The sequence below is a fragment of the Nycticebus coucang genome, chromosome 4 (genome assembly GCF_027406575.1).
Source record: "Nycticebus coucang isolate mNycCou1 chromosome 4, mNycCou1.pri, whole genome shotgun sequence".
Classification (NCBI taxonomy): domain Eukaryota; kingdom Metazoa; phylum Chordata; class Mammalia; order Primates; family Lorisidae; genus Nycticebus; species Nycticebus coucang.
This window is the reverse complement of record NC_069783.1, coordinates 129,315,092-129,342,059: the sequence shown is the minus strand read 5'-3', so window position 1 is coordinate 129,342,059 and position 26,968 is coordinate 129,315,092. Positions and strand designations below refer to the sequence as shown.

General features: G+C 58.6%; 1 protein-coding gene across 1 annotated transcript; it reads right to left on the bottom strand.

The window, feature by feature from the left end:
* Window positions 1-1,957: 1,957 nt before the first annotated feature.
* RTN4R (reticulon 4 receptor) lies at window positions 1,958-25,915 on the bottom strand. Its single transcript, XM_053588690.1, has 2 exons — window positions 25,639-25,915; window positions 1,958-3,646 (listed from the first exon to the last, which is right to left on the bottom strand). Exons 1-2 carry the CDS (start codon window positions 25,658-25,660, stop codon window positions 2,247-2,249), a joined length of 1,422 nt encoding a protein of 473 aa, XP_053444665.1. The 5' UTR covers window positions 25,661-25,915; the 3' UTR covers window positions 1,958-2,246.
* Between the last annotated feature and the right edge of the window lie 1,053 nt (window positions 25,916-26,968).

Sequence of the window (26,968 nt, the reverse complement as noted above, 5' to 3'; positions counted from 1 at the left end):
CTGACCCCCAACCCTACCACTGAACAGACCGCCGCTGTGGCCTGTAAGGGCAGGTGCAGAGCCCTGAGGGCCAGGCTGGGGACTTTGGCAGTGCCAGGAGGAGGACTTTGTTACCACAGAGGCAGAGTGCAGCCAGGGCATACAGGGCAGTCAGCTGGTCACAGCTCAGTGGGACCCTGTAGCCTCCTTAGCTGCCACCTAAGCCAGCAGGCTCCCAGCTCCTACCTGAGGGCTAGTTGGTGGTGCCAGATACAGTCAGCTTGAAAGCTGCCTGAAGGCACACAGGTGCCCGCCTCTCATTGGTTAAGTGGACCCAGCAAAGGTAGTGAGTTCCCAGCAGTTTTGGGAGGTGTGCAAGCTGAAGTGAGACCTGCTGTCCTTCCTTGAGTCATTGAGGACACTTAAGGCCATTGCAGATGAGTAGCTCAGAAAGGTCTCCAGGCTCTTCCCACGTATCTGTGGCTTCTATGCAAGAGACCCTGCCTCAGTTCAGAGCCCTGCCCCTTACCCCAGATCTAGCAAGTTTAGCTGTGTCTTCCTGGGCACAGCAGGGGCTGCTTGGCGGCAACTGGATAAAGAAACATCTGCCCATCAGCACCCAGGCGCAGGCTAGCAGACTCCTGGACTTGGCTGTGGGGTCGCAGAGCGGGCGGGGGCATGCAGTGCTGAGGGTGCTGTGCAGGTGGGCCACTGCCTCAACATCATGCTGTACAGAGCTGCCTCTGCTGGGGCTGCTGAAGGGGAGTGGTGGGGTCTCCCAGGTCCAGAGAAGCTTTGGGGGGAGACTAGATGGGGTAAACAGCACCCCATAGGAACTGGCTCTTGTCAGCCCCAAGGAGCAGCTGTGAGCCCTGGAGCTCAGGTGTGCAGAGGGCAAAGTGCGGGTGGAGGAGTTGGCAGCACTCAGCCCCAGCAGCCTTGGGGCACACAGGCACAGGGGTGTCTGGGAAGAGGAGAGGGCACAGGTGGAGGCTCCTGCTGAGCATGGGTAAGGGGACCAGATAGGACCATGGCATCTTGAGTCAGCCTTGGTTTGAGCCTCAAACCAAGGCAGGCTGGGAGGGGAGTGGGGGCCTTGGCTGCCAAGCTCATGCCCCTCCCCCGGCTGTGGAGCCCCACCACCCCCACAGCCATCTGGCTCTGCAGCAATGCTCCCCCACTCTCTCCCCCACGTCACCATGTGCTTCTCCCTCTCCCCCTCCTCAGCCCCTGTCCTGGGGTGGGGGAGGCTCTTCCCTGGGATGGCTTCCTGGCCACGTGGCCCTTCCCTTTGTCTCCAAGTCCTCCCAGCCCAGGCCTCCAGAAAGCGTGCCTATGCATATTTTTACCTGTGCTGCACATGCCACTTGCCAGCACATGCGTCATGCATGTGTGTGTCCGCGTGGTCCCTGCACTTTCCAGTTTGCATGTATTGTGTGCATACGTGCATGTAGAGCATGCAGATCCACGAGGGCCTGCGTCGGGGGTGTGGTGTGGGGCTGCCCTGGGCACACCCACAGGGGCTGAGGCTGCGGCTGTGGGAGTGGCCTGCAACCATGGGCAGCAGTGCCCCAACAGCCCTTCAGGGCCACCCACTCCTGCCCACGCCCCAGTGGTAGGAGCAGGGTCCTTTTGTACTTCACTGCCCTCAGCCTCCTCCTGGGGGCCATCCAGGTGGGTCTGGCTGGGGAAGGGGGACGTGTCCACAAAGGCTGCTCTGTCCAGACCTGTGGGTACATGCTTTGTCAGCCCAGCTCTCGGGGAGCTGCCTAGGCTCAGTCCTCCCCCTTGGAGCAAGCTGAGTCTGCATGGCTGGGATGGCAGGGCACCACACTGCCCTGTGTGTCCAAGCTGTCTGTGTGGCCGTGTGACTTCCCTTTTCCTCTGGCCTCGTGACTAGGGGAGTAGTGCCTGTTCCCCCTAGCACTCACTCCCACTTCTCACCACCTACAACACCCTCGGCCCGAGAGGCCATAGCTTAAGAAAAGAGCTCTTTATTCCACGTTGTCCGATATTTTTACACAAGTAAAATAAAATGCATATCTCTATATACCGCGATCCGGGTGGGAGGCAGCGTTCTGGAACAAACGCTGCCACCAAACCCTGTAAACATGATGGGTAGAGATGGGGGCGGTGGACGGGAGATGTCCAGCGGGGAGGGCCTGTCCTGTCCCGTGGTGCCTGCTACCCGGCCGGCTGGCTGGCGGTGTGGAGGGAGACCCCATATGTACACACACCTGGTTGCTGAGCACTCTCATGCCTGGGGGTCAGCAGGGCCCAAGCACTGTCCACAGCACCAGCGCAAGGCCCAGGGGCACAAGGCTGTAGGCCAAGGTGGGCAGAGCACCTGAGCTCTCTGAGTCGCCTGCCCTGGTGCCCCCACTGCCTGCCTGGCCCAGACGGCAGTGGCTTCGGGTACGGTTCTTTCGGGAACAACCCGGCCTCCGCCGAGGGCCGGAGGTGGGGAAGCCTGGTGGCTCTGAGCCCTCAGGCTGTAGAGCAGTCAGTGGGGGCTCAGCTGAGCTGGGAAGAGTCCCAAAAGGGGAGTCGTTGATGTGCCGAGGGCCTGAGCCATTGCCGGGTGGGCTGTCTCCAGGTGGCACACGCCCCTTCAGTGCATTGCCAGCAGAGGCTGGCCTCCCAGGCTCTAGTACCAAGTTCTTGTCTGCAGCGTTCGGCTGGCAGCACTTGGGCAGTCCCAGCAGCTCCTCATCTGTGAGTCCTCCTGTCCGGATGGGACGGGAAGGCCGGGCGGCCACAGCACAGCCCTCCAGGTCTCCCACTGCCAGGCGCTTGAGGTCACGGCCAGCCAGACGTGGGGGCAGGCTGCAGGGCAGCTCAGACGAGGAGCCCCGGAACTTCTGCAGCCAGGCCCAGAGTGGGCGCGCTCGGCAGTCACACACCCAGGGATTGTCGTTGAGCCGCAGGTACTGTAGAGAGCGCAGGGGTGCCAGGGCCTCCGCAGGCAGTGTGGACAGGTTGTTGGCAAACAGGTACAGTGTCATGAGGCGGCCAAGGTCGCGGAAGGCGTGTGGATGCACGTGGGCCACACGGTTCTGGTGTAGCAGGAGGCGGTCGAGGCTGTGCAGGCCCCGGAAGGCGCGCTCGGGCACACTGGGGATGCGGTTGCCGTGCAGGAAGAGGTGTGTCAGGTTGCCCAGGTCACGGAAGGAGTCATCAGGCAGCGCTTGCAGCCCATTGTCTTGCAGGTAGAGGTACTGCAGGGCAGCCAGGCCGTGGAACAGGCCGGGGCCCAGCTCCTGCAGGCCGCAGCGGTCCAGGTGCAGTGTGTGCAGGCGGCCCAGGCCGTGGAATGTGGTAGGGTCCACGACTCGGAGCTGAGAGTTGTCGCTGAGGTCCAGCTGCTCCAGGAGGGCCAAGCCGGCGAAGGCCGCGGCATCAATCTGGACCAGTGCATTCGAGTGCAGCCACAGGATGGTGAGGTTGCGGCAGGCACGGAAGCTGGCAGCTGGCACATGTGAGATGCCGTTGCCGTGCAGGAAGATGCGCTGGCTGGAGGCTGGGATGCCTGCGGGCACAGTTTGCAGGCCCTGCTGGGGGCAACTTGTTGTCACCTTGGGCTCATTGTAGCACACACAGGCACCTGGGCACGGGGCTGCCACGTGCCAGGCCTGCAGCCACAGCACCCATGCCAGCAGCCGGCTCCCTGCAGGCAGAGGACAGGAGGGTTAGCTGGCAGAGATCCCCAAGAGACCCGGGGGCATGCTGGAGACTAGGCCCCTGGAAATGGGCCTTAGGAGACGCTGGGGCTGGGACCTCTGAGGATTGGGGGGATTGGGACCCCTGCTCCACATGCCACATGGATGATGTGGGCCTGTAATGTGCCTTGGGAGCCACATGCTCCACCTCAGGAAGCCCTGCTGCAGATTCCCTTCGCCTCCTGGTGCTCACACACACTCAGGGTTGGTCCACTGTGTCACCTCCCGAGACTGGTAGTGCTCACAGCTGTAGTCACCTCTTGGGACTCCAGTGAACACAGAGGGCCCCCTAACCCTTTATGGGCCCCAGGTGGTCCCCACATCAACAGGGGTTGGGAAACAATGGGGCTGGGGTCCCACCACCACCACCCCAGCTACCCCATAAACAGGAGTGTGCACAACCAGGGAGGAGGGCATGTGGGTCCTGGCTTGGGAAGAGGTGCACTCCCCTTCCCCACACGTCCTTCCAGGCTCTTCCTGACTTGGCAGGGGTGCCTCCTGAAGCCTCCGCCCCCTGGCCTCATTCTCTCTCCATCTCCACCCCGGGAGGAGCTCTCTCCTCCTCAGCCAATCCCTGTACTACTGAGCTGTCCTCACCACTCCCACCCAGATGTACCCTCAGCAGCAACAGTCTCTTGGTAGGTGCTTCTCCTCCTCCACTGGGGGGCCAGACACACCTGGCTTCACCCAGTACCTGTATCAGCAATGGGCCCTTGCTGGGATGGTGCGTCCAGACCTGGTCTCAGGAGCAGGGCCACAGGCCCCAGCAGTAAGCCTCACTGCCCCTCAGCATCCACCCCCTCTATCCTCCTCCCCAAAGCTGAAGGTTCTTTCTGCCTTCAGGAGTGAGTCTATTAAAATGTGAACCCCATGGGAGGGTTAGGGCTTATCAGCTAACACCTTCGTTGACAGCTAACACCTTCGTTGACAGCTAATACCTTCCCTGGCAGCTGGCTAAGAGCAGGATTCTGCAGAGATGAGGGTAAGTGCTGGGGTTGGAGCCAGGTGGGAGGAAGGAGAGGACAGTATGCCAGCTCCCCCCACCCAGAACTGTGACCCTGGTCCCCTGCCCCACTGAATCCTGTCTGCTTGGGCCAGTGCAGACATCCCAATCCCAGTGCCTGCAGATGCAGTGGTTACCAGGCATGAATGTCCTCTCAGACTCTGGTCCCCAAGTCCTAAAGACTCCGCTCCCCACAGCCTGAGGGCCTTTTCTGCCACCCTTCAGGCAGCCACATTTTTTGGCTGCTAGGGAATGGCAGCCCCAGGATGAGGCTTTAACAGGGAACGCCCAGCCCGGAGCCCCCAGTGCCTGGGCTCCCCTCCCCAGGTGAGCCGTGAGGGAGGCCACGGCCTAATGTTTGATGTAAATTGCTGCCATCCTTGCCACTCCTTCTTATGCACCCCCTGGGAAGGTGGTGCCAGATCATGCCAGCTCCCCCCAGGCCCTCACCTGCTGTTCCTGTGCTATATATAAACATTTCCTGCTCTTGGATCTCAGAAGGACCTAGGTTGGGTGGGCAGGACCCAGGCACTGTGGGCAGGCTTAGGACAGCACTGCCTCATCACCAACCACACCAAGACGGGATACCCACTACATTTGATAACCTTACCCAGCACATCAAGACCAAGTGGCTCCTATGCCTGAAGGCGTGGGCTGGGAGTGGCCTGGTGCTGGGGCTCCGCTGATTCCCCCAGAACTGAGTCTGTGCTTTGGGCTCTCCTCTATCTCAAGACTGCTGTGTCCATTCTAAGTATGCCCCAGGCTAGGCTCCAAGATGGAGCCTCAGTGGGCAGGGGCATGTGGGGGGCAGCCACCTGGCACTCAGCACTGCCAGGAAAAAGGAATCAGGAGCAAAGGCACGGATGACTCTATTCCCGCAGAGAAGACTGCTTTTCAGAAACAACTTCTGAGAGTTGGGCGAGGTGGGCTCTCTCCCGCTGCAGCTGCTGTAATTGGCTCCAACCTGGCCCCCTTGGGGCCTGCCCGTTGGTCTCCATGGCAACCCCTCCGCAGAGCGAGCAGGAGGGGGGCATCTTTTTATGAGATAATCAAACCCAACTTTGCAGCATAGGTTTGTACTCAGAGCAGGGGCCCTGGGGACAAGAGAGATTCAGCTGGGTCATGGGAGAGTGTCCCCTGACCATACCCCAGAGGCTGGATCTGCCTGGAAAGTCTCTCTGGCCCTTGCCCTAACCTGTTCCCTGGCCTCTGCAGCCCTGGGCCACAAGGCCACTCTGGGCTGCAGGTCTGCCTCCATGTTCATTTTCTCTGTCCCCAGCTGACCGGCAACTCTGTCCTCCTTTTAGAGATGGGCCTGACCACCCCTGCCAAAGCCCCACCTTCCACTCTCACCTAGTATCATTTGGGTCCCCATTCTGAGTGTGAGCTCATCCCCTACCACACATATATGGTGAGCAAACAGCCTTTCCACAGCCCCCGCTCCCACAGGGAAAGCAGTCAGAGCACACTTTCCCCCACCCCAGCATTAGCTGCCCACCCTGTGCCCACCTGACCCTGCTCAGCCCCATTGGCTCTCCCTAGCTTGGGCCTCGCCTCCAAGCTCCACACAAAGGCTGATTCTTGTTCCTCTGCTTCAGTGTCTCCTCCAGGGCACTCCCAAAGGACGGCCCCACTGGCAGTCAGGGCTGGGGCATAGCATGAGGTTCCAGTCTCAGTCTAGGCCTGTCTTGGAAGCCAGGAGGGACACAAGGGCTGGCCAGCTCTGCTTGGAAGGCTTGGAGTTTTCCCCGGGGAACAGGACCTGGACCATGAGGCTAAGGGCCCAGGATGATGGGTGGGTACGCAGGTGTGGGCACATTCCCCCAGTGCAGGCAGCATTGTGAGCAAAGGGTGCTGTGAGGTACTTTAGGGGAGGGTGGTGAGGAGGGGAAGAGCAGAAAAGGGGAGGGGCTTGCAGGAAGTGGGGCGGGAGGCTCTGGGGACCTGCCCGCCAGCCATAGGAGCCAGCAGGCAGGCCGGTGGCTGCTGAGGTCAGCAGCTCACACCAGCAACCCACAGAGCTGGAACAAGAGCCAGGTCCTGTATGGGATGGCCATCTTTGCTGTCTTCCCCAGTTCCCACAGCTCCTGGGGCCCTGCACTCTGTCCCCCAGAGACACCCCTGCTCCTACTTGGAGAGGCTAAGAGACGGATGGCACAGGGAAGGCAGCCTTGGAGACTCAGAGCACTAGCCCTCATCCTTCGCCAGCTCCATGCCCTCAGCCTCAGTGCCTCCACCTGCAGTGGAGCAGCAGGACATCCACCCCATGGGGCTGTCGGGAGGGTCCTAGCAGCACTATATTACAGATTAGAAAGCCGAGGCACTGGAGTGAGTGTGAAGCCCTGCTTTGCCGTGCCCTGGGCCAAGGAAGGAGCCACAGTAAGGTCTAGAGGGGCCATGAGGTGCGTCCAGCCCAAGCACAAAGGTCCATGGCCTGGGCAGGAAGGAGGGCAGGCAGGAAGGTGTTGGGGGCCAGGCTGCTCGTGAAGACAGGTGTGGGGTGTTTGGCTCTCCCTGGAGGGCACCTCCAGGGAAGCTCTGAGCTGCTGTCCCCAGGGCTGGGGCAGAGGCTTTGGGTAGCGGAGATGAACAGCCAGAGCACAGCTGGGACGTCATTCAGCTCTGACACACCAGCCATGTCCCCGTGAAGCGGCCACGTCACAGACCACAGTTACGAGGCAGAACAGGAGGCCATAGCTCAGCACACCAAAGCCAGAAATAACTCTGGGCGGGGGTGGTGGGCCCGTGCTATCCCCACGCCACAGAGGGTCAGGGCACCCCTCCCGGCACCTGCTCCCCACTCCTGCTGGCCTTCCATAGCTGACTCACCCACCCCCCGTCCATCTGTCCGCCTGTCCTCACTCACTTCTCACACGCACACCCGCCCGGTGTCCGTCCTCCAGCTCACAGTCACGTGCAGGGTCAGCGCTGTTCCCATGTACTTCCTGTCCCTTCTGGGTCTGTAGGTGCTGGGGAAATGAGGGTGGCAGCAGCTCCCTGGGGGCAACCCTCAAGGGGCCCTGAGTGGCTTGTGGCTGTAGCCACCAGCTCCCACTGCCCTGGCTGGGCCCAGGATGGCAGGCCAAGTTGCCAAAGGGCAAGGACGCCTACCACATGGGAGGGTGCTGCACCTGGGCTGGCTCCAGGCCCAGCCTCATGCAGGGGTGGGGGAAACTGAAGCCACCCTGTGACTGGGACAGAGCCACTGGCCTCTTAACCATGACTGGTGCTGCCTCTGGCCCTCTAGCTCTTCACCTTGCCCCTGTCCACCTGGGCCTGTCCCAGCCTCATGAGTCTGGGCTCACCCTGAGACAGTGAAATGCTGGCAGACCTAGAGCCAGCAGTCCAGGGGCCTCTCAGTCTGAAGAATTCTACTGGGGGGTGGTCAAGTTTACTGATACATTTTTACAGATGAGGAAAATGAGGCTTGGTTGGGGGAAGCCACTTGTTCACAGCCCTAGGGCAAGGAGGATTCGCAGCACCTTGGCATTGGGGTGTTAAAAGGCCTTGCTGGGCAATAAAGGATTAGCTCCCTAATGCCTAACCTGAGCTCTATTCCCCCCAAAGTTCCCAGTCAGCACAGCACCCCCAAAGGGGCCACCTTCCAAGCTACTGGAAGGCTGGCAGGGGACAGTACTGACCCAGCTGAAGAACTGGAGGCCCTGGATGGCAGGCTCACCCTAGGGCTATCCACTCACCTCCCCCTTCAGCCCTCAGCCAGGTGCTGTGCCGAGTACTGCAGACACACTTAACATGGGTGGCCACCCTGCTGCATGGCAGGTGCTGTTGGGGGTGGTCAGGCCATAAAGGCCACATAGGAGGCCAGAGCCCACTCCCCCTCCTCCCTGCTCCATCAGGTCACCAACAAACACTGCTGCCTAATTATCTGGAGAATTTTGTCTCCACATTGGGTTTATCTCGATTCTGCGGCTAATTCAATCCGGCGGCCAGTGTGGGCTTGAGTCCCCAGAGGATGCTAATGAGGAAGTGGCCAGTGGCCGACATGCCCCTGCCCTGGCGGGCTCAGGGAGGGGCCACGCCCTATGCCAGGCCTGGGCACAGTACCTGCCCCCATACCCATCCACCCTCCCTGTCCCTGCCTAGGCTGAAGTACGCAGCCCCGCAGGGCCCACAGTGCTGGGTTCTGTCCTGCTTCAGGCCCCACATCCATTCCCAAGGCAAGCACCCTAACTTGAGCCCCAGCCCTCACCACCCCCACTTCTCAGATCTGCTGCTTACACAAAGCTGACCACTGCCTGTGAGGCCCAGAGTGTCAGCCTCGAAAAGGCAGGTTGAGCACACAAGTGCAGACTTCGGGAGCATGTTATAGGAATCCCAGACACACTTGGGTCTTGGCTGGGATGGGTGTGGGCCACAGGGTAGCTGTGACACGGCCCTCCCAGAAGCCAGGTCTGGGTGGAGGAAGATAGGCACGTGCAGCCCCACGTGTCCTCTCACCTTCAGCACTTGTAAAACATGACCAACAAGGCAGGCGGGCAGCCTCTGCCTGTGCAGAATTCATTCTGCCGTGAAGAGACACGTGCGAGCCTTGCAGCAGCTCAGCTCAGCCCAGCCTCAGTCAGGAGGACAGTAGCTGGACAGGACCCCACCTGAGCTGTCCTAGGTTTAGCGCAGCCCTTCACCTTTGAAACTGAGCTGTGGGAAGTGCCTGTCCAGGCCACAGGAAATCCTGGTGGGACTAGAAGAGGCCAGGGACGGCAGGAGGGCCAGTGGGATCATCCTGCCCTCCAGGGGATGAGGGATCCACCAAAAAGCAAATGGCCCTCCTCAGCCTGGGACATTCTATTGGAGTTGCCCCTGGCCAGAGGCCACAGCAGAATCCCCGCCACAGCCGACAGGCTTTGCACCTCCATATCTACTGACACCTGGCAAACTGGCCCCAGACTGCTCTGCTTCTATGAAGGATGTGTTTGTGGCAGACAGCCGCACCTGTGTGCTCGTACGTTGTCTCAGGCTGCTTTCCTGCTACAATGGCAGAGTTGAATTGTTATGACACACTGTGTGGCCCACAGAGCTGGAATTATTCAGTATCACATGTTTTATAGAAACAGTTTGCCAGCCTGGTTTGTGAGAGCCTGCTGCAGGTGGGTGTTGCCACCTTCACCCTCATGACAGCCCCAGCTGTGGTCACTTGAACCCCCACCTAATGTAAAGGAAACCAAGGGTCTGAGAAGACAGACCACTGTCCTGGGTGGGTCTAGGTAAATAGAGCCCAGTGGTCTCTCAGTGCAGGGTTAGCTCCAAGGAGACCAAGGCAACATCAGCATCACATGAGGAGTGGGGGTGGGGGTGTGGAGAGAAGGGGACTCCGAAATACTCTGTTGGTTAAAAGAAAACCAATCAATTTGCTAAAGAGGCTGTCAGGAGGCTCATAATCAAACATGCATAAGAGAGAAAAACTTACAAAAACACAAGGAAGCCAGGTGCAGTGGTGGATCATGCCCGTAGTCCCAGCTATTCAGAAGGCTGAGGAGGGAGGGTTGCTTGATTCCAGGAATTGAGACGGGTCTGGGAAACATAGTGAGACCCTGTCTCAAACTTCCTCTCCAAAAAGAGAATGAAACTGTTTGTAAGGAGCAAAGGGACGGAGGAGGAGGTGCTGGATGACAGTCCGGCTTGGAAAGGGAAGACCCTGATGGTGCTTCAGGGTAGATAAATCTAGGGGAGGTGGTCTTCAGGTGGGTGGTGGTTTAACTGAGGTAAGAGGGTCTCTGTGCCATGCCAACCAACTTCCCCAGGACACTACAGGGCTTGGGAGATCTCTCTCTGCACCACATGTCAGGGGCTCTGGCCAGGTCACACTGTGGTGGCCTGCTGACCCACTAACATCAAGCTGCCTCCCTGGGCTTGGCAGGGCCTGGAAGGAGGGGATACAGGCAAGATTCTGGCTTTTGCTGACAGGATCCTCAGTTAAGAACAAAGACACACTAGAGGTTAGAAGATTCCATCAAGGAAAGGAGAGAGGACTGGAGAGCGGTGCCTCGGCGAACCTCCCTCAGTGGCCTCAAACCTGGCTGCTTCTGCAGACCCACGGCCAGGACTATGAAGGTGAAAGTGAGCAATGGAGGCATTTTCTGTCCTTGTCATCATCACTATCATATTCCCATAATCACTGTCATTACCATAATCATCACCATCATCATCATCACCATTGTAACCATCACCACCAACACCATCATTACCATCATTGTCACCATTACCACATCACCATCATCATCACCATCAATATCACCAACATCATCATCACCACCGTCATCACCATCATCACCACCATCAACATCACCATTACTATCACCACCATCACCACCATCAACATCATTGAACCATTACTACCACCTCCACCATCACCATCATTATCACCATCACTATAACCATCGCTGCCATTGTAACCATCACTACCAACACTATCATCATCATAATCACACCAGCTATATGTAAGACGCCTGGATAGAGGGCACCTGGGGCTGACCTGGAGTCCCCCCGGGGGGTGCAGGCAGCCTTAGACAAGAATGGGAGCCACAGCAGTATGTGAGCAGTGGCCAGTGCTGAGAGGATGCCAGAAATCCCTAGGCAGGGCTTCTGCCCAAAGATGCTCCATTCCAGCATGGCTCCTTTGATGAGCATCTGTCTCCAATGGAGTCCCCATTAGTCCACCATTATACCCCAACCTCATACTGGGCCCAGCAGCAAGGGAGGGGAAGAGAGATGGGACTTTCCTTATTCCTGAGAGTTTCATAACATCCCTGTGACATACCCTACCACAGTGTAATGAGGGTGTGACCATCAAACCAACTCCTCAGACAAGGGCACCAGCAAGGCCAGGGGACAGGGCACACAATCAAGGCCCCCAAGACCTCTGGTCACTTCAGTGCCAGAGCAGACCGAGTCTAGGGATGACACAAGGGGAGGGGCAGACACCTGGCCTCCCTGGCTCCCACAGCACTTCAACGTTCACCCAGGCCTCCTTTCCTGGGTCGGCTGAGTCTGGGCCTTGGAGCTGGGCCCTGCAGCTCAGATGTGGCCTCCACCCCACTCCTGGAGTAGTTAGAGAATCTGCCAGCCCCCTCTATATCTCCAACAAACGATATGAGAGGAATGATGTGCCGTTTCTCCCAGGACCCCAGAGGTGCCTCCAGCCTGGAAACCCAGCTCTATGGCCTCTCCAGAGGCCTGTGTGTCTGACCCTAGTCGGCCTGTCTCAGGTGAATAGCCCAGGGACATGAGGCGCAGTTCAGATGTGGCATCTGGAGCCATGCAGATCCCTCAGCTCCAACAGCCTCAAAGCTACTCTGGGCTGGCCTGATAGCCAGCCCTTGCTTTGTCCAGAAGATACTGCAGGCAGGAGCCTGGCCGAGTCTGGGCCGGAGGAGGGATGGTGGCCAGGCTATGCTACAAATATATCTTGATCTGCTTCCCCACGAGCTCCACCACCCTCAGCCTCAGCAGAAAAAGGAGGTTCATAGACAGGCCTGGGCCCTGCGCAGCCCCACTCACCTCACAGTTGCTGCAGCTTCCCATACGATGCTGGTGGTTCCCTGCCTGCCCACCTACCAACCAACACAGAATCTGTATGAGAGACATGTTTATCCCCTTCCCAAGACCCACTAAGACAGTGGTGACGTGGAGCACATTTCTTGGGGGGCGGGGAACACGGCAGCAGGCCTGTTCCCTGGAGAAACACCCAGAGAAAAGAGTATCCAGCACTAGCATCCAGGAGTACTCAGGGTGGCCCCTGCCCAATGACCAGAAGACAAGCCCCATCTCACCAGAGTTCATAATCAGCTTCCTTGTAAAAGTGCCCAGAAAACCAGTGACCACCAGACGTCTGGAAAACGTCATCATCGCCAGTGTAGGTAAAGAGGGAAAACAACCATATAGCAGTGGTTCTCGACTTTCCTAATGCCGTGACCCTTTAATACGGTTCCTCATGTTATGGTATTAAAGGGTCACGGCATTAGGAAGGTCGAGACCCACTGCTCTATAGGAAGATGGTGTGGAGAAAAGAAAAAAATTAGGAGAAAAATCTAATTAGTGGCTTCCTAGCGATGGAAAGCGATTTAAAACAAGAACAGGGTGCTATGAACTAGGATCCATTAGAGAACAAGAAAGAATGCCTAGAAATTAAAAATAGAATTGCTAAAATTAAAAAAAAAATCAATACAGGGATTGGAAAACAAGGTCAAGGAAATCTTCCAGAAAGAAAAACAAAAAGAGAATGAAAAAAAAAATGAATGAGATTCAGAAGACAAATATAGGTTGAACATCTGTCTTAGGGGAGTTTTAGAAAGAGAAAACAGAAGAAAATAGAGGAGAAAAAAGTCAGCAAAGAAATAATACCAGAAAATTTCCCAGAGCTGAGAACATAGCCCTCCACTGGGCATTCACGGGGCAATTTCAGGGCCTGGGGATCTGTAGAGGCCTGAAGCTATAGGGAAAGCTGTGGCTATCGGCTGTGGAGCTGCAAGGAGACAGTAGGCTTCCCCACAGCACATGGAATGACAGGAGACCACAAAACTGCAACAAGTTGAAAAATTCCGAGGGGAAACTAATTTCCACTTGGAATTCCGGACCCATTCAGTCCTGTCTGAACCGGCTTGTAAACATAGGTGGGTTCCTGGAAAGACTTCACCATGCCTTCCTTAGGGTGTGAGTTGTGGTTGTGTGTCAGCCAGAATAAGGGTGCAGTAAACCCGGGAAGAGGAAGCGTGGGGCCAGGCAGCAAAGCCAGCAGGTAGGAGGAAGTCACATGGGGCAGGGGAAGGAGACCTCGACAGAAGCCCCAATGTGGGGAGGAGTAAGGCCAGGAGCATGGCAAACCCCCCAAAACAAAAAGCCCTGCAAGAGAGAGGAGGTCACCCCCACCCTGTGTGGGACGGTGAAGAGCATTTATGTGACCTGGGTTGGGAGGCCCCAGCTGTGAATTTAGCTGATGGGCATCAAGACGACCATGATGGGGTATGTGCCAGAGAGGACAGAGCTGGGGTGGGGACCGCAGAAATGGGAAGGTGACCACTGGCAAAACTAGTGAATGGGCAACAGCGGCTGTCTCTGTGGAGGATGGAAGGTGGGGCAGAGCGAGCTGAGCCTCCAGACTGGCCTCGGAGGGCTGGGTGCAGGTTTTAACCTTCCATAAGATAGTGTTAACCAAAATGCTACTGTTTTGAAAAACAGCTGCATGTTTGGCACTGAAATCTCAGAAACAGAGATAAATAAAAAGAAAAAAAAGGAAAATGTATCTTGCAGAAGGTGGAGACAAATGTGGGTTAGAAGCAGGTGTCTCTGAGGTGCGGGAGGAGAAGCAGGGACGGTGAGCTCAGGAAGCACCTGGATGCATAGCCGGGTGTCTGGCGTCTGGCACAGGCACGGGGCCTCAAACACCAGCCCCCTGCTCAGCCAAGGGTGGCTGAGGATGTATCTGGGCCACCCAGGACACTCTGGGCTCTTGGCTTCAGAAGTCTCTGCAATCCTGCACCAGCTCTGGCCTAAAAGTCTACCTCTGTGCTCAAGCCTTCCACTGCTGGCCAGGCAGCCACGCTCCTCACCTTACTGGCCCAGCCCCTCACACCTAAGGAAGCCCCCACTTGCCCTTCCTCATTCCCACCTGCTCCTGTGCCCTCCCTGGTCACAGATCCGAGTCCCCGCCCCAGGTGGCCAGCAGACCCTCCCTTGCACTGGAGTCAGTTCTCAGCCTCTGGGCCCTGACCATGGCTGAGCACAAATGTGCTTCTTTCAGCTTCTGAGAGCCCCCAACTCGTTTCTGCACAACTGAACCTGTGGAGTGCAGGCAGGGGTGACGTGAATAAGTAATTGCTCTTTTATTAACGAGTGATAAATTATTCCTATATGATTGTGTGTGATAACTCTTCCTTATTTGAAATCAATTTGGGATGGAAATTGTTGGCAGCTTCTCACCCATGAGGGTGGCAGGCCTAGGCGCCACTGTCTCCCAGAAAAGGAGGTCAGTGTATTTCGGCTACTTCCTGAGGCGGATGTGCCACCAGGGGTGGGAGTGAGGGGGCAGTGGAAGGGAGTGGGCTGCCTTGGGGGGAGGTGGGCACCCCTGGTCTCATTTTCTCAGCACTTCTGTCCAGGACCTACCCCACTAAGCTCAGGCCACAGACTCCCCAGAGTCCAAGATTGCACTGGGGGCCACCACAGGGCCATCAGGGGTTAGGGGGCATCCAAAGGCCCTGATGCACACAGCCCCAATGTGACCCCCAAAGCCTGATCTTTCATCCCGGCAATCAGTTGGCCTCCATGGCTTTGGTTTGTCAAGCCTGCAGAAGCATTTTCTCTTGTCCTAAAAATCTAATGATTTCACAGCACCCCTGTTACCCCTTCCTCCCCCAGCTGAACACAGAGGGTCAGGGCCTCCCCACCTCTTCCCATTCATGCATATTTAGAGCCCTGCAGCCCAACAGTTAGCCAGCTAGACAGCCAGCCCTGCCCCCCCGCTCCCCATCGCCCACTGTCGTTGCAGCAGGTAGTGAGCCTGGGTCACTCCCCAGGCCTGCCCCTTAGCCCAGCTCAGGCACTGCTGGGTCTCTCATTTGTGAAATCTGAGGGTTGGGTCTAGGAAGGGCTCTTGGGTGGGCTCACTCCAGGGTCCCCTTGACACCTCTCCACCTTCTGTCCACTGCAAGGGTGCCTATTCCACCCCACACCCACACTGCCATCCAAGCAGGCCTCGACATGGTTTATGTTGTGCTCAGTCCTCTGGACTGTCAGTTCCACAGAGGCAGAACCATGGGTGCTGACCAGCATACAGTAGGCACTCCATAATGTCATGTGAATGCAATAAATGCTCACCACTAAGGGCAAGCGGCAGGCTCTGTGGAGCTGTGGAGGCAGCATTCCCTGAGTATATCCACCCCCAGGAGCACCTCAGCACCCAAGCCCTCAGGGTACTGATGTTCCCGGCGAGGGAGGTGAGGAATCCATGGCATGGCTACAGCTTCCCAGGGCCAAGGGCTGGTTCTTTGAGGGGCACCATGAGTGGATTCACTTCTGTTGTGACTAAACGTGTGTGAGTCCCCAAATTCATGTGTTGAAGCCCTAACCCCCAATGTGATGGTATTTAAAGGTGGGGCCTTTGGGAGGTGAGTAGGGTTAGATAGGGTTGTAAGGGTGGGGCCCTCACAAAGGGATTCATGGCCTAGAAGAGGAAGAGACACCAGAGATCTCAGAGTGCACCCCTCACACTCTCTTCCCCTCCCCAACTGTGTGTGTTGTGGGGAGGCCGCTGCCTGCAACAGAGGAAGGAGCCCTCACCAGAACCCAACCATGCTGGCACCCTGACCTTGGACTTCCAGCCTCCAGAACCATGAGAAAATAAGTTTCTGTTGCTAGAGGCACCCAATCCTTTGTTACGGCAGCCTGAACTAAACTTTGGTGTATTTTTTCAGGTTTTCTACCATGAACATAAAATCAAGAGTGTGTTTGGTTGGTTCTGTTTGTTCTCTTGCACTGACTCAGGAGAGGAACTCTCTCCAAGAGTCCCTTCACCCTGGGGTCCCTGCAGGGCAGCTCTGAAGAATAGGTCAGGGTTTGAGGCTGTGGCTCTGTCAGGGTGGGGCCTCAGGCAGTTTCCTAGCCTCTCAGGACTCACTCCCTCCAGGGAAAATAGAGATGACAAAAGCTGTGTTTAGGGTGGTGGTGCACAGGAGACACCTGGCCCACCCATCCAGGATGGGGCAGCCTGTACTTGGGCCTCTCCTTGGGGAAGCACCTCACATCACCTCCCAAAAGGACCCCTGGCCCTACTCTACAGAGGAGAAAGCCCAGCCCCCAAAGGCTTGCTGGTTTACTATTGTGGCCCCAGGCAAAGCAGGGCTGAGAGACAGGTGGGGTGGCCCATGCAAGGCAGGGATGAAGAACATAGGGCTGCCTGGCAGGAAGCAGGCACTGGGGCTGCAAGTGTGCATGCCTGCAGCCCCTCTGGCTGCAATGTGCTGCACACTCTGCCCCATCCCAGTGTTCTTATCACAGCCGAGACCTGGATGTGGGTGATGAAGATGGCCATGCCCACATCACCCAACCTGCAGGGGATATTCACAGCACCTCCAGGTAGGGAGTCAGGGTGGCTTTCTGGGGGAGGCAATGCTTCAGCCACAAAGTGGAGGTGCAGAGGGGCTCTTGCCATGTGCCCAGGCTGGTGTCAGGCGTATACCACCCCCACAGCTAGGAGGATGGAAGTCCTGAGACCCCAGAGCCTCTGATGTCTGGGCTACCTGCTCCTGGAGTCCCTGTTGAGCAGGGCAGGCGTGGGGATAGGGCAGGGCATCAGAGACTGCTCTGCAGGGGAGTTGATGCCCCAGCAGCACCCACCACCCAGTGCCCACCTCAGGCCACCCTGGGGGCTGGCTGTTGCTCTGGCAGCAGGTGAAGAATGGAGTCCATTAGAGCTGCCATCTGTCTGGGCCATGACGTGTCCTCACAGTGACATTCAGGAGGTATGTAGATTGAATGTCTTTATGGGGAGAGTTTTTCTTTTGCCAATTTTTGAACAGGAAGCCAGACACTTGTCGCACCTGTCCCTGTGTCAGCCTCTGCCTGACATAAATTGGGGCCAAGCCTGGGAGATAAAAGACAGCCTGGACATGGCCCTGTGTGCAGGGACCATGTGTCAGGCAGCCAGGAGCACCAGAGCTGTGGGCGGGCCTCTCACTGGGGCTAACGGGGCAGCCACCATTTACCCCACAGCCTCCGTCTGTCCCTCTGCTGCCCTCTGGGCACCCACACATTCCCCTGCCCCCCTCCTCCCTCTGCCCTGCCCTGACCAGGGCGGCCCCACCTGCCTCATGACGGCTTCTGCTTCTCAGACTCCGGCTGCCAGCCCCCTTCCCCACACTGCTGTCCGCCCAGGCCAGCAGCACCGGCTCCTCTTTAAGGCCTAGGGCCAGTGTGCCCTCAGTGGGGACCACATGGGGGTGCAGGCCTCAGGATCCTTCACTCCCCCAGGAGCCATACTAGCACTCCCAGGGACCTCATGGGCTTTGGGGCATCTTCCTGGGACCTAGGAGACCTTGCCAGTGTGAGCATGTCACAAGAGCCTCACTGACCCTGCTGCTCAACATGGGGCTGGCCTGGAACTGAGGCCTAGAAGAGTTTGCTGAGAGACCAGAGGAAGAAGCAACTACCCCTTGGGAGCCCTTCCCACGGGACATGCCCAGGGCTTCCCCAACCCTGGTGTGTGCATCTTGGTGCCCTCTAACCCTGCCAGGGGGCACTGTGGCTTCACCTGCAGCCTCCAGAGCTCCTGCAGGGGGGTGATGGGTGCTCCAGGTCAGGGTAACAATGCTGCTGCCTCAGGTGGCTCCTAGGAGGCTGCACTGCTGGCCCAAAGGAGATCCTAAGAGGCCAGTTCTGAACAGGCTCAGGCCTTCTCAGGAAGCTCCAAGGACCCGAGGGGTTGGGGGTGTGGTAAGGGCAACACCTGCCAGCTCTGTGTTTTCTGAAGATGAGGGGCTGGATCTGTCCAGGGGAGCTGGGAGGCTTCAACTAGGGCAGACGATGGGAAATGGAGAGTGGAGATTGTGTGGGAGAAACTTGGCTGGGTTCCATGAAGGAACACCAGGGTAGACTCCCAGGTTCCTGGTGGGTGTAGTGTGGAGGCAGGAGGGGCCAGGAGAGCTGGAAGGGCACATCCTACATGACCTTGGGCCAGCTCCATGCCCTCCCTCAGCTGCCATACTGGTGGCTGTCCAGGCCTGGGTGAGCGGCGTTGCCCAATCCCTGCCAACTGACCTTTCTATGGATTTCTGCTTCCAGCCACATTTTTTTTTTTTTTTGCGGCTGGGGCTGGGTTTGAACCTGCCACCTCCAGCATATGGGGCCAGCGCCCTACCCCTTTGAGCCACAGGCACTGCCCATCTAGCCACATTTTCTGAGGGAAGTGGGGAGGGAGGTGCATCTGGGGTGAAGGCCACACTGGAGGCAGATGACCTGCCCTCCCACTACCTGGGCCTCACCCCACCTACGGAATGGACAGAAACATGGGTCCCTCCCAACACACCAGAGGCCAGTGCAGACTGACAAGACAGAAGCCTCCAAACAACAAATTTCCAAGTCAGTACAAAGGTCCTATGGCCAAGCTTCTGCCCAGAGACCTTAACTGTGCCTCAGGCTCCTTGCTGAGAAGTGGAATCCCCCTCCCTGCACACGGACTCACCCTTCCCTCAGGACACCTCAGCTGCCAGCCTTGCCTGCAGCCTGTATGCTGGACTCCCATCCCACCATGGCCACTTGGGCTCATGGTATAAATGAATATGTAGCTGCCTCTCCTAGGGATGACTGAGCAGGACCCTCAGGGCACAAGGACTCTTGAGGGAGGGGCAGCCCCTGACAGCAGCCCCTCCTCTGTATCTTGAGGTCCAGTAGGGACCACTGCTCTAGGGAGCTCGGCAGGGCCCTGATGCCCTTCTCTACTGCCTGCCTAGGTTCTACTCCAGATACCCCTAAAGCAGGGTAGGCAGGAAGGCCCTGGCAGTCTGGGAGGCCCTGTGACGTGAGGGCCCATCTCACCCTCAGGCCCTGAAGCCCTATCACCAGCCCTTGTTTCCATAGCTAGTTTGGGTGAGAGCGTGAAGGGGCCCTAGAAGCCGGGACCAACAGGAGCCTCCAGCTTGCCCAAATCAAGCTCCCACATTGCCAGGCCTGAGGGCTGCTCACCCTCTGTCCATTCCAGCTTCACAACATCCATGGATGTGTAGGGAGGCTCAGAGAGTGGTGCCCTGCTAGGCACATGGCCAGCTCTGGAGCCCCTAAGCAGAGCAGCTGTCTCAGTCAGGCTGTGTGGAGCATGTGGAGATGGGGAAGGGACAGGCACTAGAATCTGAGGGGTGGGGGCTCCCTGGTGAGGGCAGAGGGGAAGGTGCTTACACAAGACCCTCTGGCCTAGGCCCTGAGAATGGAGAGGCTGAGGCTTTGTTTGGGAGCAACCATGGGGGAGTTCAGGCAGGCGGGGCTCGGCTGGAGGCATGTTAGGGAGGTGTCCTGGATGGAGGATGAGGCGACAGGCAAGCATCTGGGGTGAGGGTGGGGTGGTGGCCATGGCTGAGGGCCTGTCTAAGGCAGCCCTTAGGGAGGGATAGACCGATGTAGGGGGAGAGGGACAGCCTGGTCACTGAACTTGCCTTTGGGGATGGGTAGAGGAAGGAGGTTGGGACACAGGCTTTGAAGTTGGGGACAGAGGACACAATGCTGGCAGATGCTGAATCCAGGAGGCCCTGAGACACCCAGGAGAGGGAGCTGAATGTGCAGGGGAGAAAGATGGGAGAGACAGGCAGTCTGCCCACTCTCCACCTCGCTCAAGCCCAGCTTATGGCAGTCACCAGTCACTGACTAGCCGCCAGGACCTAGGGGTCAGTGCCAGGCTGTGGCTTCAGAAGAGGATCTGGCACCAGGAGAGGACAGGGCCACATAAGTCTAGGGGCCGTGGACTCCCAGCTGGAATCCACCTCCACCTTCCATATCCACTCATTGCCTTTCTCACTGAGCACCTACTTTGTGCAGGGAGGGGCCTGCTCCCGGGCCTGGGGCTGCCACAGGCCAGCCCTTCCCTCACCCTGGCCCTGCACTCAGCCCCTATCTGCAACATCCAGAGTGCCACACCCCACATACTGAGGACTGGGAACATTTTCCCACCCAGAGGGCACTGACCCAGGGACACCACTTCCGGCAGATTCCCACACTAGCCCCATCTGGGCCCCAGCAGGAGGCAAATAAACAAAACATCTCAACAAGGTCACAACGGTCAGGACAAATTGAAGACACAGTGCTGGGGATCCAGGCAGGCAAAGGGGCAATCTGAGAGGGCTCCTGGGAAGAGGTGAGGGTCTGGACCCCCACTCCAGCCTGAGCTCCTTGGCACTCCAGCCTGCTCAGACCCATCCCTTCCTCAATGGGCCCCTTGCCCAGCTTCAGCCTTGGCCTGACATTTCCCGTGACATTTGCTGCAAAGAAATAGAGTCATAAATCCAAAGGTTAAATTTGCACATTGCCTCACACTGCTGGGAGAAGCAGTGGTCCCTCTGCCCGCTAGGTGCCTTGAGGGTACAGAGTTTGTGTGGGACAGTTCACCCATCCTGCGGCCCTTACTGGGGGCCCAAAGATCTCTCCCTCTGGCCTTCTGAAGGACCTCAGCCCCAGTTTCCTAAAATAGGTTCCTGGGCACACCAGGCCCTCAAATGTATCAAACAGGGCACTGCTCACCCCATTCCACAACTGAGGCCCTAAGGGGTGGGGGATCCCTGGTGAGGGCAGAGGGGAAGGTGCTTACACAAGACCCTCTGGCCTAGGCCCTGAGAAAGGAGGGGCTGAGGCTTTGTCTGGGGGCAGGCATGGGGGAGTTCAGGCAGGCGGGGCTCAGCTGGAGGCATGTTAGGGAGGTGTCTTGGATGGAGGACCCACAGTAAAGGAGCTCCAATGACATCATTTAATCCAGTGGGTTCCAAATTTGACCCTAAAATTCTTATTCGATACCCAGCAACATTTCAAGGACCTGCAATTCCATGGAATACAAGTCAAGGCAGCCAGCTAAGAATACCAGGGGGCTGACCAGGGAGCTGGGAGCACTGGCAGGCTGCTGTGAACAAGGGTTGGTCAGCTCCTGAGACCTCAACATCCTAGATCAGCTCCACATGCTGGGGGAGGGGCTCACTGCCTGTCAGGCCTGCCTGGGCCAACAGGCTCAGCAGCTCCCCAAGGCCACTCCCTGAGGTGTGCCAGCAGGTCCCCAGGGCCATGGTCTGCCTCCATCAAATGAAACACAGCTGTGGGACAACACCATCATCACCCCCCAGCAGGTCATGGCCAGGGAGTCCAGATACAGTGTGAAGAGAGGCAATAGAGAAGCAGTGATCGCTGCCCTAACAGCCATCCTCAGAGCTGGAATCTTGGTTGATGGCTAGAAGCAAATCCCACTCAACTCAGTGGCCCACCCAACTGGCCCATGTTTGTCAAAGCCCCCATATGACAGCAAGGGGTCCAGGATCTGGCCCTGTGCCCTGTCCCCAGACGTTGGCCCAAGAGTTAGGGCAGGGGCACAAGACTAGCCCCCAGGCCTGGCAGGTGCCAGTTGGGACGTGCTTGGGGTGGGTATGCCTGCATCTCTCCAGCCCAGCTGCTCGGCTGTGGACAGTATGGAAGCCAATGCAGGTCTGGATAGATAAATTATGGTGCAGCCTCAGGAAGGGATTCCACACACACCAGTAAACCTATGATGCACAAGAATAGTTTCCAATGTGCAAAATGTTTAAAATACAGTGAAAAAAGAAGAAATTGCAGCACAAAACGCCTGGTATGGTGAGACCCAGCTGGGCCCTGGGACCAAGCAGAAAGATGTGGGGGCTGGGGGAAGAGTATAGGGGTGGGACACCTCCCAGCCTGTCTTGCCCCAGGTCACTCTATTAATCAACAGTACTTTAAAGCTTTTAATCCTAGAAACATGAGATGGCAGCGATCTTCTCCCTTGACTGTTATTTTCCTTCATTTTTTTTTTTTTTTTACACCCCTTGACTTGCCTGGCTCAGGTTAGGGTCTCACAAGCCAGGAACAAATGAGTGAGTGAATGGATGGCTGTGAGCAAATGCGGCACCTGGGATTTGGCTGCTGGAAGGCACCAGTGACCTTGGCTGGGGTGTGGGTGCAGCCAGGCTGTAGGGCAGGGGCACTGCCTGACCCTCTGGATGCCTGCGAGTCAGAGATCAGGGTTCAGTGGGCTGGGGGCAGAGCCGTATTAACTCATTCACCTGGTACTACCAAGTGCCAAAAGTCCTTGGTAAACCCAGCCAAGGCCAAAAGGCCAGGATGTGTCACTGCTCACACATGGGCCATGTGTTCCATCACACACACTGTTCACATGCCCAGTGGGTCACCCTGGAACTCCTTCCTGTGCTCCCTTCTCCTGACCCTTTTCTTGGATGCACAGACTGAGGCTCCCAGGGGGACTTTCCAGGCCACAAGCCAGGACAGCAGGAGGGCTCCCTCTGCCTCCTGCCCATCCTAGCCTCGCCAGCCTGACATTCCTTGTGCTGAACTGGCTGCCCATAGGCGTCCATTTCACAAAGCCACAAATTCAAGCCCTGGGCAGGAACACAGAAGGCATGGCTCTGGGGGCTGTGCCGTCTGTGGGCAACCTTGCCCCTCACAGATAGTCTGTCACTAGCAACAAAAGCAAACAAACCCTGGGCCCCTGGAGGATCAGCCCCCAGCCTCTCAGGACCTTCCTCTACCCTCCATGGTCCCTGGCCTTCCTTGCTGGGGGCCTCTCCAAACCCTCCACAAGCCCAGCCCTCTCCTTGCTGAGACCTGCTGGCCTGGACACCCTCTGCATGCGTCTTTCCTTCTTCTCACTGCATGACCACAGGAAGAGGGCCAGTTCCCACAGAAGGATCCTGCCATAAGGAAACTGAAGCTCTGGGTCCTGCAGGTCCCTCAGGTGGCAAGGGTCAGGGTGGGGAAGCTGCCCAGCTTGGGAAACACCCCTTCACAACCTCCCTGCTCCCACCCGCCATCCTCCTGCTCTGCTTGCCTGTGGCCCTGGCCCAGTCGCCTCCCTCTAGGGGCTTTAACTGCCCCTTCTGCGAATAGGTTGGAGGGAGGGGCCCAGGCGGCAGTGTTAGGGTTCCAGAGACCTCCCCAAGGAGTGGGGTGGGTGGAGGTGTTTGGGGCATTCTGAAAGCAGAAGCATTACAGTCAGAACTCCATGGGGAAAGCTGAGCCAACTCCACAGGGGCGCAGCCTTGAAGTGTCCCCAACAGGCCCATGCCACTGGTGAGGAAGATTGAGGCAGGGAGAGGTGACTTGTCACCCAAAGTCACATCACCAGCAGGTGGCTGAGCCTAGACCCAAATCTAAGCCCTAGTTCTGCTCTGTTAGATGGAGTCAAAATGTTGTCTTCCACCCAGTGTGGTCCCCTTCCACCCAGGGGCTCATTTCCTCCTCACCTCACTGGAGCAGGACCAGGACAGTGCCTGTTTTGTAGAAAGGGAGACTGAAGTTCAGAGAAAAGCAGTGGCCAGCCCTACTGCTTACCCCATCCCAGGCACCAGTCCTCTGGCCGCCCCTCCATTATTGGCATGTTTTTTACCCACATGCCCTGCAAGGATGACCAGCCTGTCATTCTCTGAATGACAGTGATGATGGCTGGGACAGCAGGAGATGTTGGCCACCCTTGAGTCCCAGCCTGGGGTCTTCCCCAGAGTTCAAGTGGGTTAGCTGGATCCTTATCCCTCACCTGGCACAACGTACCCCTGCTCAGTGCCCCACACAACCTGAGGTGAGTGAGACCACTAAGGAGCCCCTCATCAAAGAGGTCCTTGACATGGAGAAACCAAGGTGCTGGAGCAAGGAGAAACCATGGAGAAACCAAGGGCCCCTCTGAGTCACCTGTTCCAGTCAGCTGAGCTGCAGTGGCAGCCAAGTGTGCCCAGGGTCCGGTCTGCCTATCTCAGGTTTGAAATGGGTCTTCCCCACCCAGGCTGGTTCCAGCCTACCATCGGCTACCACTCCCCACACTCCTCACACCCTGTGGTGGGGGCTCTCCAGAAACCCCCAATACATGTTCCAGGGTCCCTGCTCCATATTCGGCCACAGCCTGCCTGGGCACACACTCCCAGAGGCAAAGAGACATAGGCACTTTGTCCCACAGGCACACCTGGTCACGCGTACAGACACACACGTGCAGATGCATGTGAACTTTTACACATACACACACACACACACACCCCACAGGGCATGAAGGGGAAGATGCCCAGGACACAAGGTAGGTAGACAGAAGTGGCACTAAGGGTGACTCGCCCTTGTCTGCAGACCCAGCTGCCCCGAGCCTCTCCCAACACATGAGCATGTGGGTGTGGGAGTGGGTTTCCTTAAAGGCCCCAGCATATGCTAAGGGTGGAGACCATGGCAGGCAGGCAGGCATGCTGCATGCGTGTGCACGGCCGTGGGTGGGCAGGCGGGGGCGAGGAGAGGCATGTGCACCCTCACAGTCCGTGTGTGCAGCCGCAGTGTGTGTGCATGTGCACGCTGGGGCAGCCGTGGTGTGCACGTGCACATGCCTGTGCAAGTGTGCAGCCTGTGTAGACACGTGCACGTGCAAAGAAACGTGTGCAGCCTGCGGCACGGTGGACACGAGCAGGGCAGCTGGAGGGCACCTGGGGAGCGCCTCCAGGCAGGGAAGCCTACTCACCCGGGAGCCCACCCTCCCTCGCCTCCACTTCCGGGACCTCAGGCCAGGTTGGGGGAGGGGTCCCAGGAGGGCCGCCAGGGAGAGGATGCTGTGAGCCCCACCGCCCTTTGCACCCCTCAGGGGCTCGCAGGCTGCTGATGGGGGTGCGTTGCTGCCTCCTCTCACCGCCGCCCTAGGAAGGCGGCGCTGGGACACCCCTCTCCCTCACGCCCTTTACTGCTGCCAACGCCCCCATTCATCCCGCTGCGGCCTGACCTCAGAGAAACAGGAGGTTCTGGGCCAAGTCGGGGAGAGGCGGGAGTGGAGGCGCCCGACACCCCTACCCCCCTGCCTCTCCTGGGTACCCGCGTTTCTGCAAACCCCGCTCATTAACCCCTTCGCAGCCGGGGCACCCCGAAGCCAGACGCCGCCCTTCCAGCCCGCTGCTCCCACCAGCGGACCTGGCCCGGCCTTAGGGAACCCGAACCATCATCTTTGGCTCCACCGTCGCAGTCAACTTTCCCGGGAAGCGGCAACTTTTCCTGCTGCCGCCGGCTCCGCCCTCCCGGGGCCGGAGCGCCCGCGGCCCCAACCCGGCGCAGCACTGCGGTGGCCCTCCCGGCCACCCAGCACCACTCCCCTAGCCTCGGCAGCTCGGACGGGCCCTGAGCTGGAGGGCAGGGGGCGAGCCACCCCCTTGACCCCTATCCCCGTCGGCCGGGCTCGGGCGCGGCGCCGTCACTCACCTCCAGCGGACGCCCTCTTCATCGTAGGGGTCGGGCGGGGCGCGTTGGGGACCGAAAGTCGCTTCGGGGCGGGCGCCCGTCTCCCCGCGGCCGGGTCCGCATCCAGGCGCCGCCGCTCCGGCCCGGCCCCGGCCCGGCCGCGGGACGAGGCTCGGCGCGCTCAGCTCCGCCCGGCTTGGGCTGGGCTTGGGCCGCGGGCGCGTAGGACCAGGGCGGCGGCGCGGACTAGCGGGGCGCTCCAGGCGCGGACCGAGAGCGGATGAATGTTTTATGGGATCATGTGGTTTGACGCGCGAGGAAGCCGCCGGGTCCCCCCGCCGGCCGGGGCGGGGCGGGGGCGGGGCAGGGCGGGGCCTGCGGCGGGCGGGGCGCTCACCTGGGCCAGGGCCGGGCGAGGGCGGCGGGCGACTGGGCCCGGGCCGGGGCTGGGGCGGGGGCGGGGGCGGGGGCGGCGGCGGCGCGGGCTGGGGTGCCGGCCGGGCCGCAGGGGGCGCTCACCGGCCGCAGCTCAGGCGCCGCGCCGCCCCAGACAAAGGCGGCGCATTCCTGAAGAGGCGGCGGCCCCTGCAGGCGGCCACGGGGATGGCGGCCGGGGCTGGAGCAGCGCGCTGGAGGGCGTGGCGGCCTTGGTGGGCCAGAACTCGCGAGGGCTTTGTCCCGAGGCCTGGGGATGGGAGGAGTGCCCCAGGCCTCTGTCTGGACTTACCCCTTACTTGCCCCGCTAAATTCTTGATCCTTTAGCCCCCTACAGCAGCCCTTTTCCAGAGTGGGACCGCCTCCATTTTTCAGTAAGTAAAAGGAGGCTCAAGGTTTGAGAAAGTTCCAGGGTGCCCACCCACCCTTGCACCCCTCTCTGTACCATCCCAGGACTGGGATCGGACCCAGATCCTCATCCTACTCTTAATCCCTCAGGTGTCCCCTGCCTCTTCCCTTCTGTGCATCCAAACCTAGAAGACCCTCCCCAAGCCCACCTGCTTAGTGTCCCCCACTCTCCACTAAGCCAGCCCCCAGTGACAATTGAGGGACTCCAGTGACAACCACACCCTCACAAACACAAGTCTGGGTGTCACAGCTCTCTGTCTTGCTGGGAGGATCTACCCAGCCTCACAGATGAGCTCCTGGTGCATCCTGGGGTCTGCAGACCACTGCCAGGCTGGTGTCCTGTAGGTTGCCCTGACAGGGGTAGAGCACTGGGAGCCAGGTCAGCCCCAGCCTCCTCAAACCCACCCTGCAAGTGAGGGGACCATGTGGATGAAAGCTGGTGGAGTTGGTGCCAGGCTGGAGGACCCAGACCCAAGGAAGCCCGTGGGCCAGCCTGAGGTCAGATCCT

Coding starts and splice junctions, on each gene's coding strand:
- RTN4R (XM_053588690.1), bottom strand. CDS start 25,660: ATGAAGAGGGCGTCCGCTGGAG. Junction 3,647..25,638: donor GAAGAGGGCGTCCGCTGGAG/GTGAGTGACGGC, acceptor CTCTGCCTGCAG/GGAGCCGGCTGCTGGCATGG.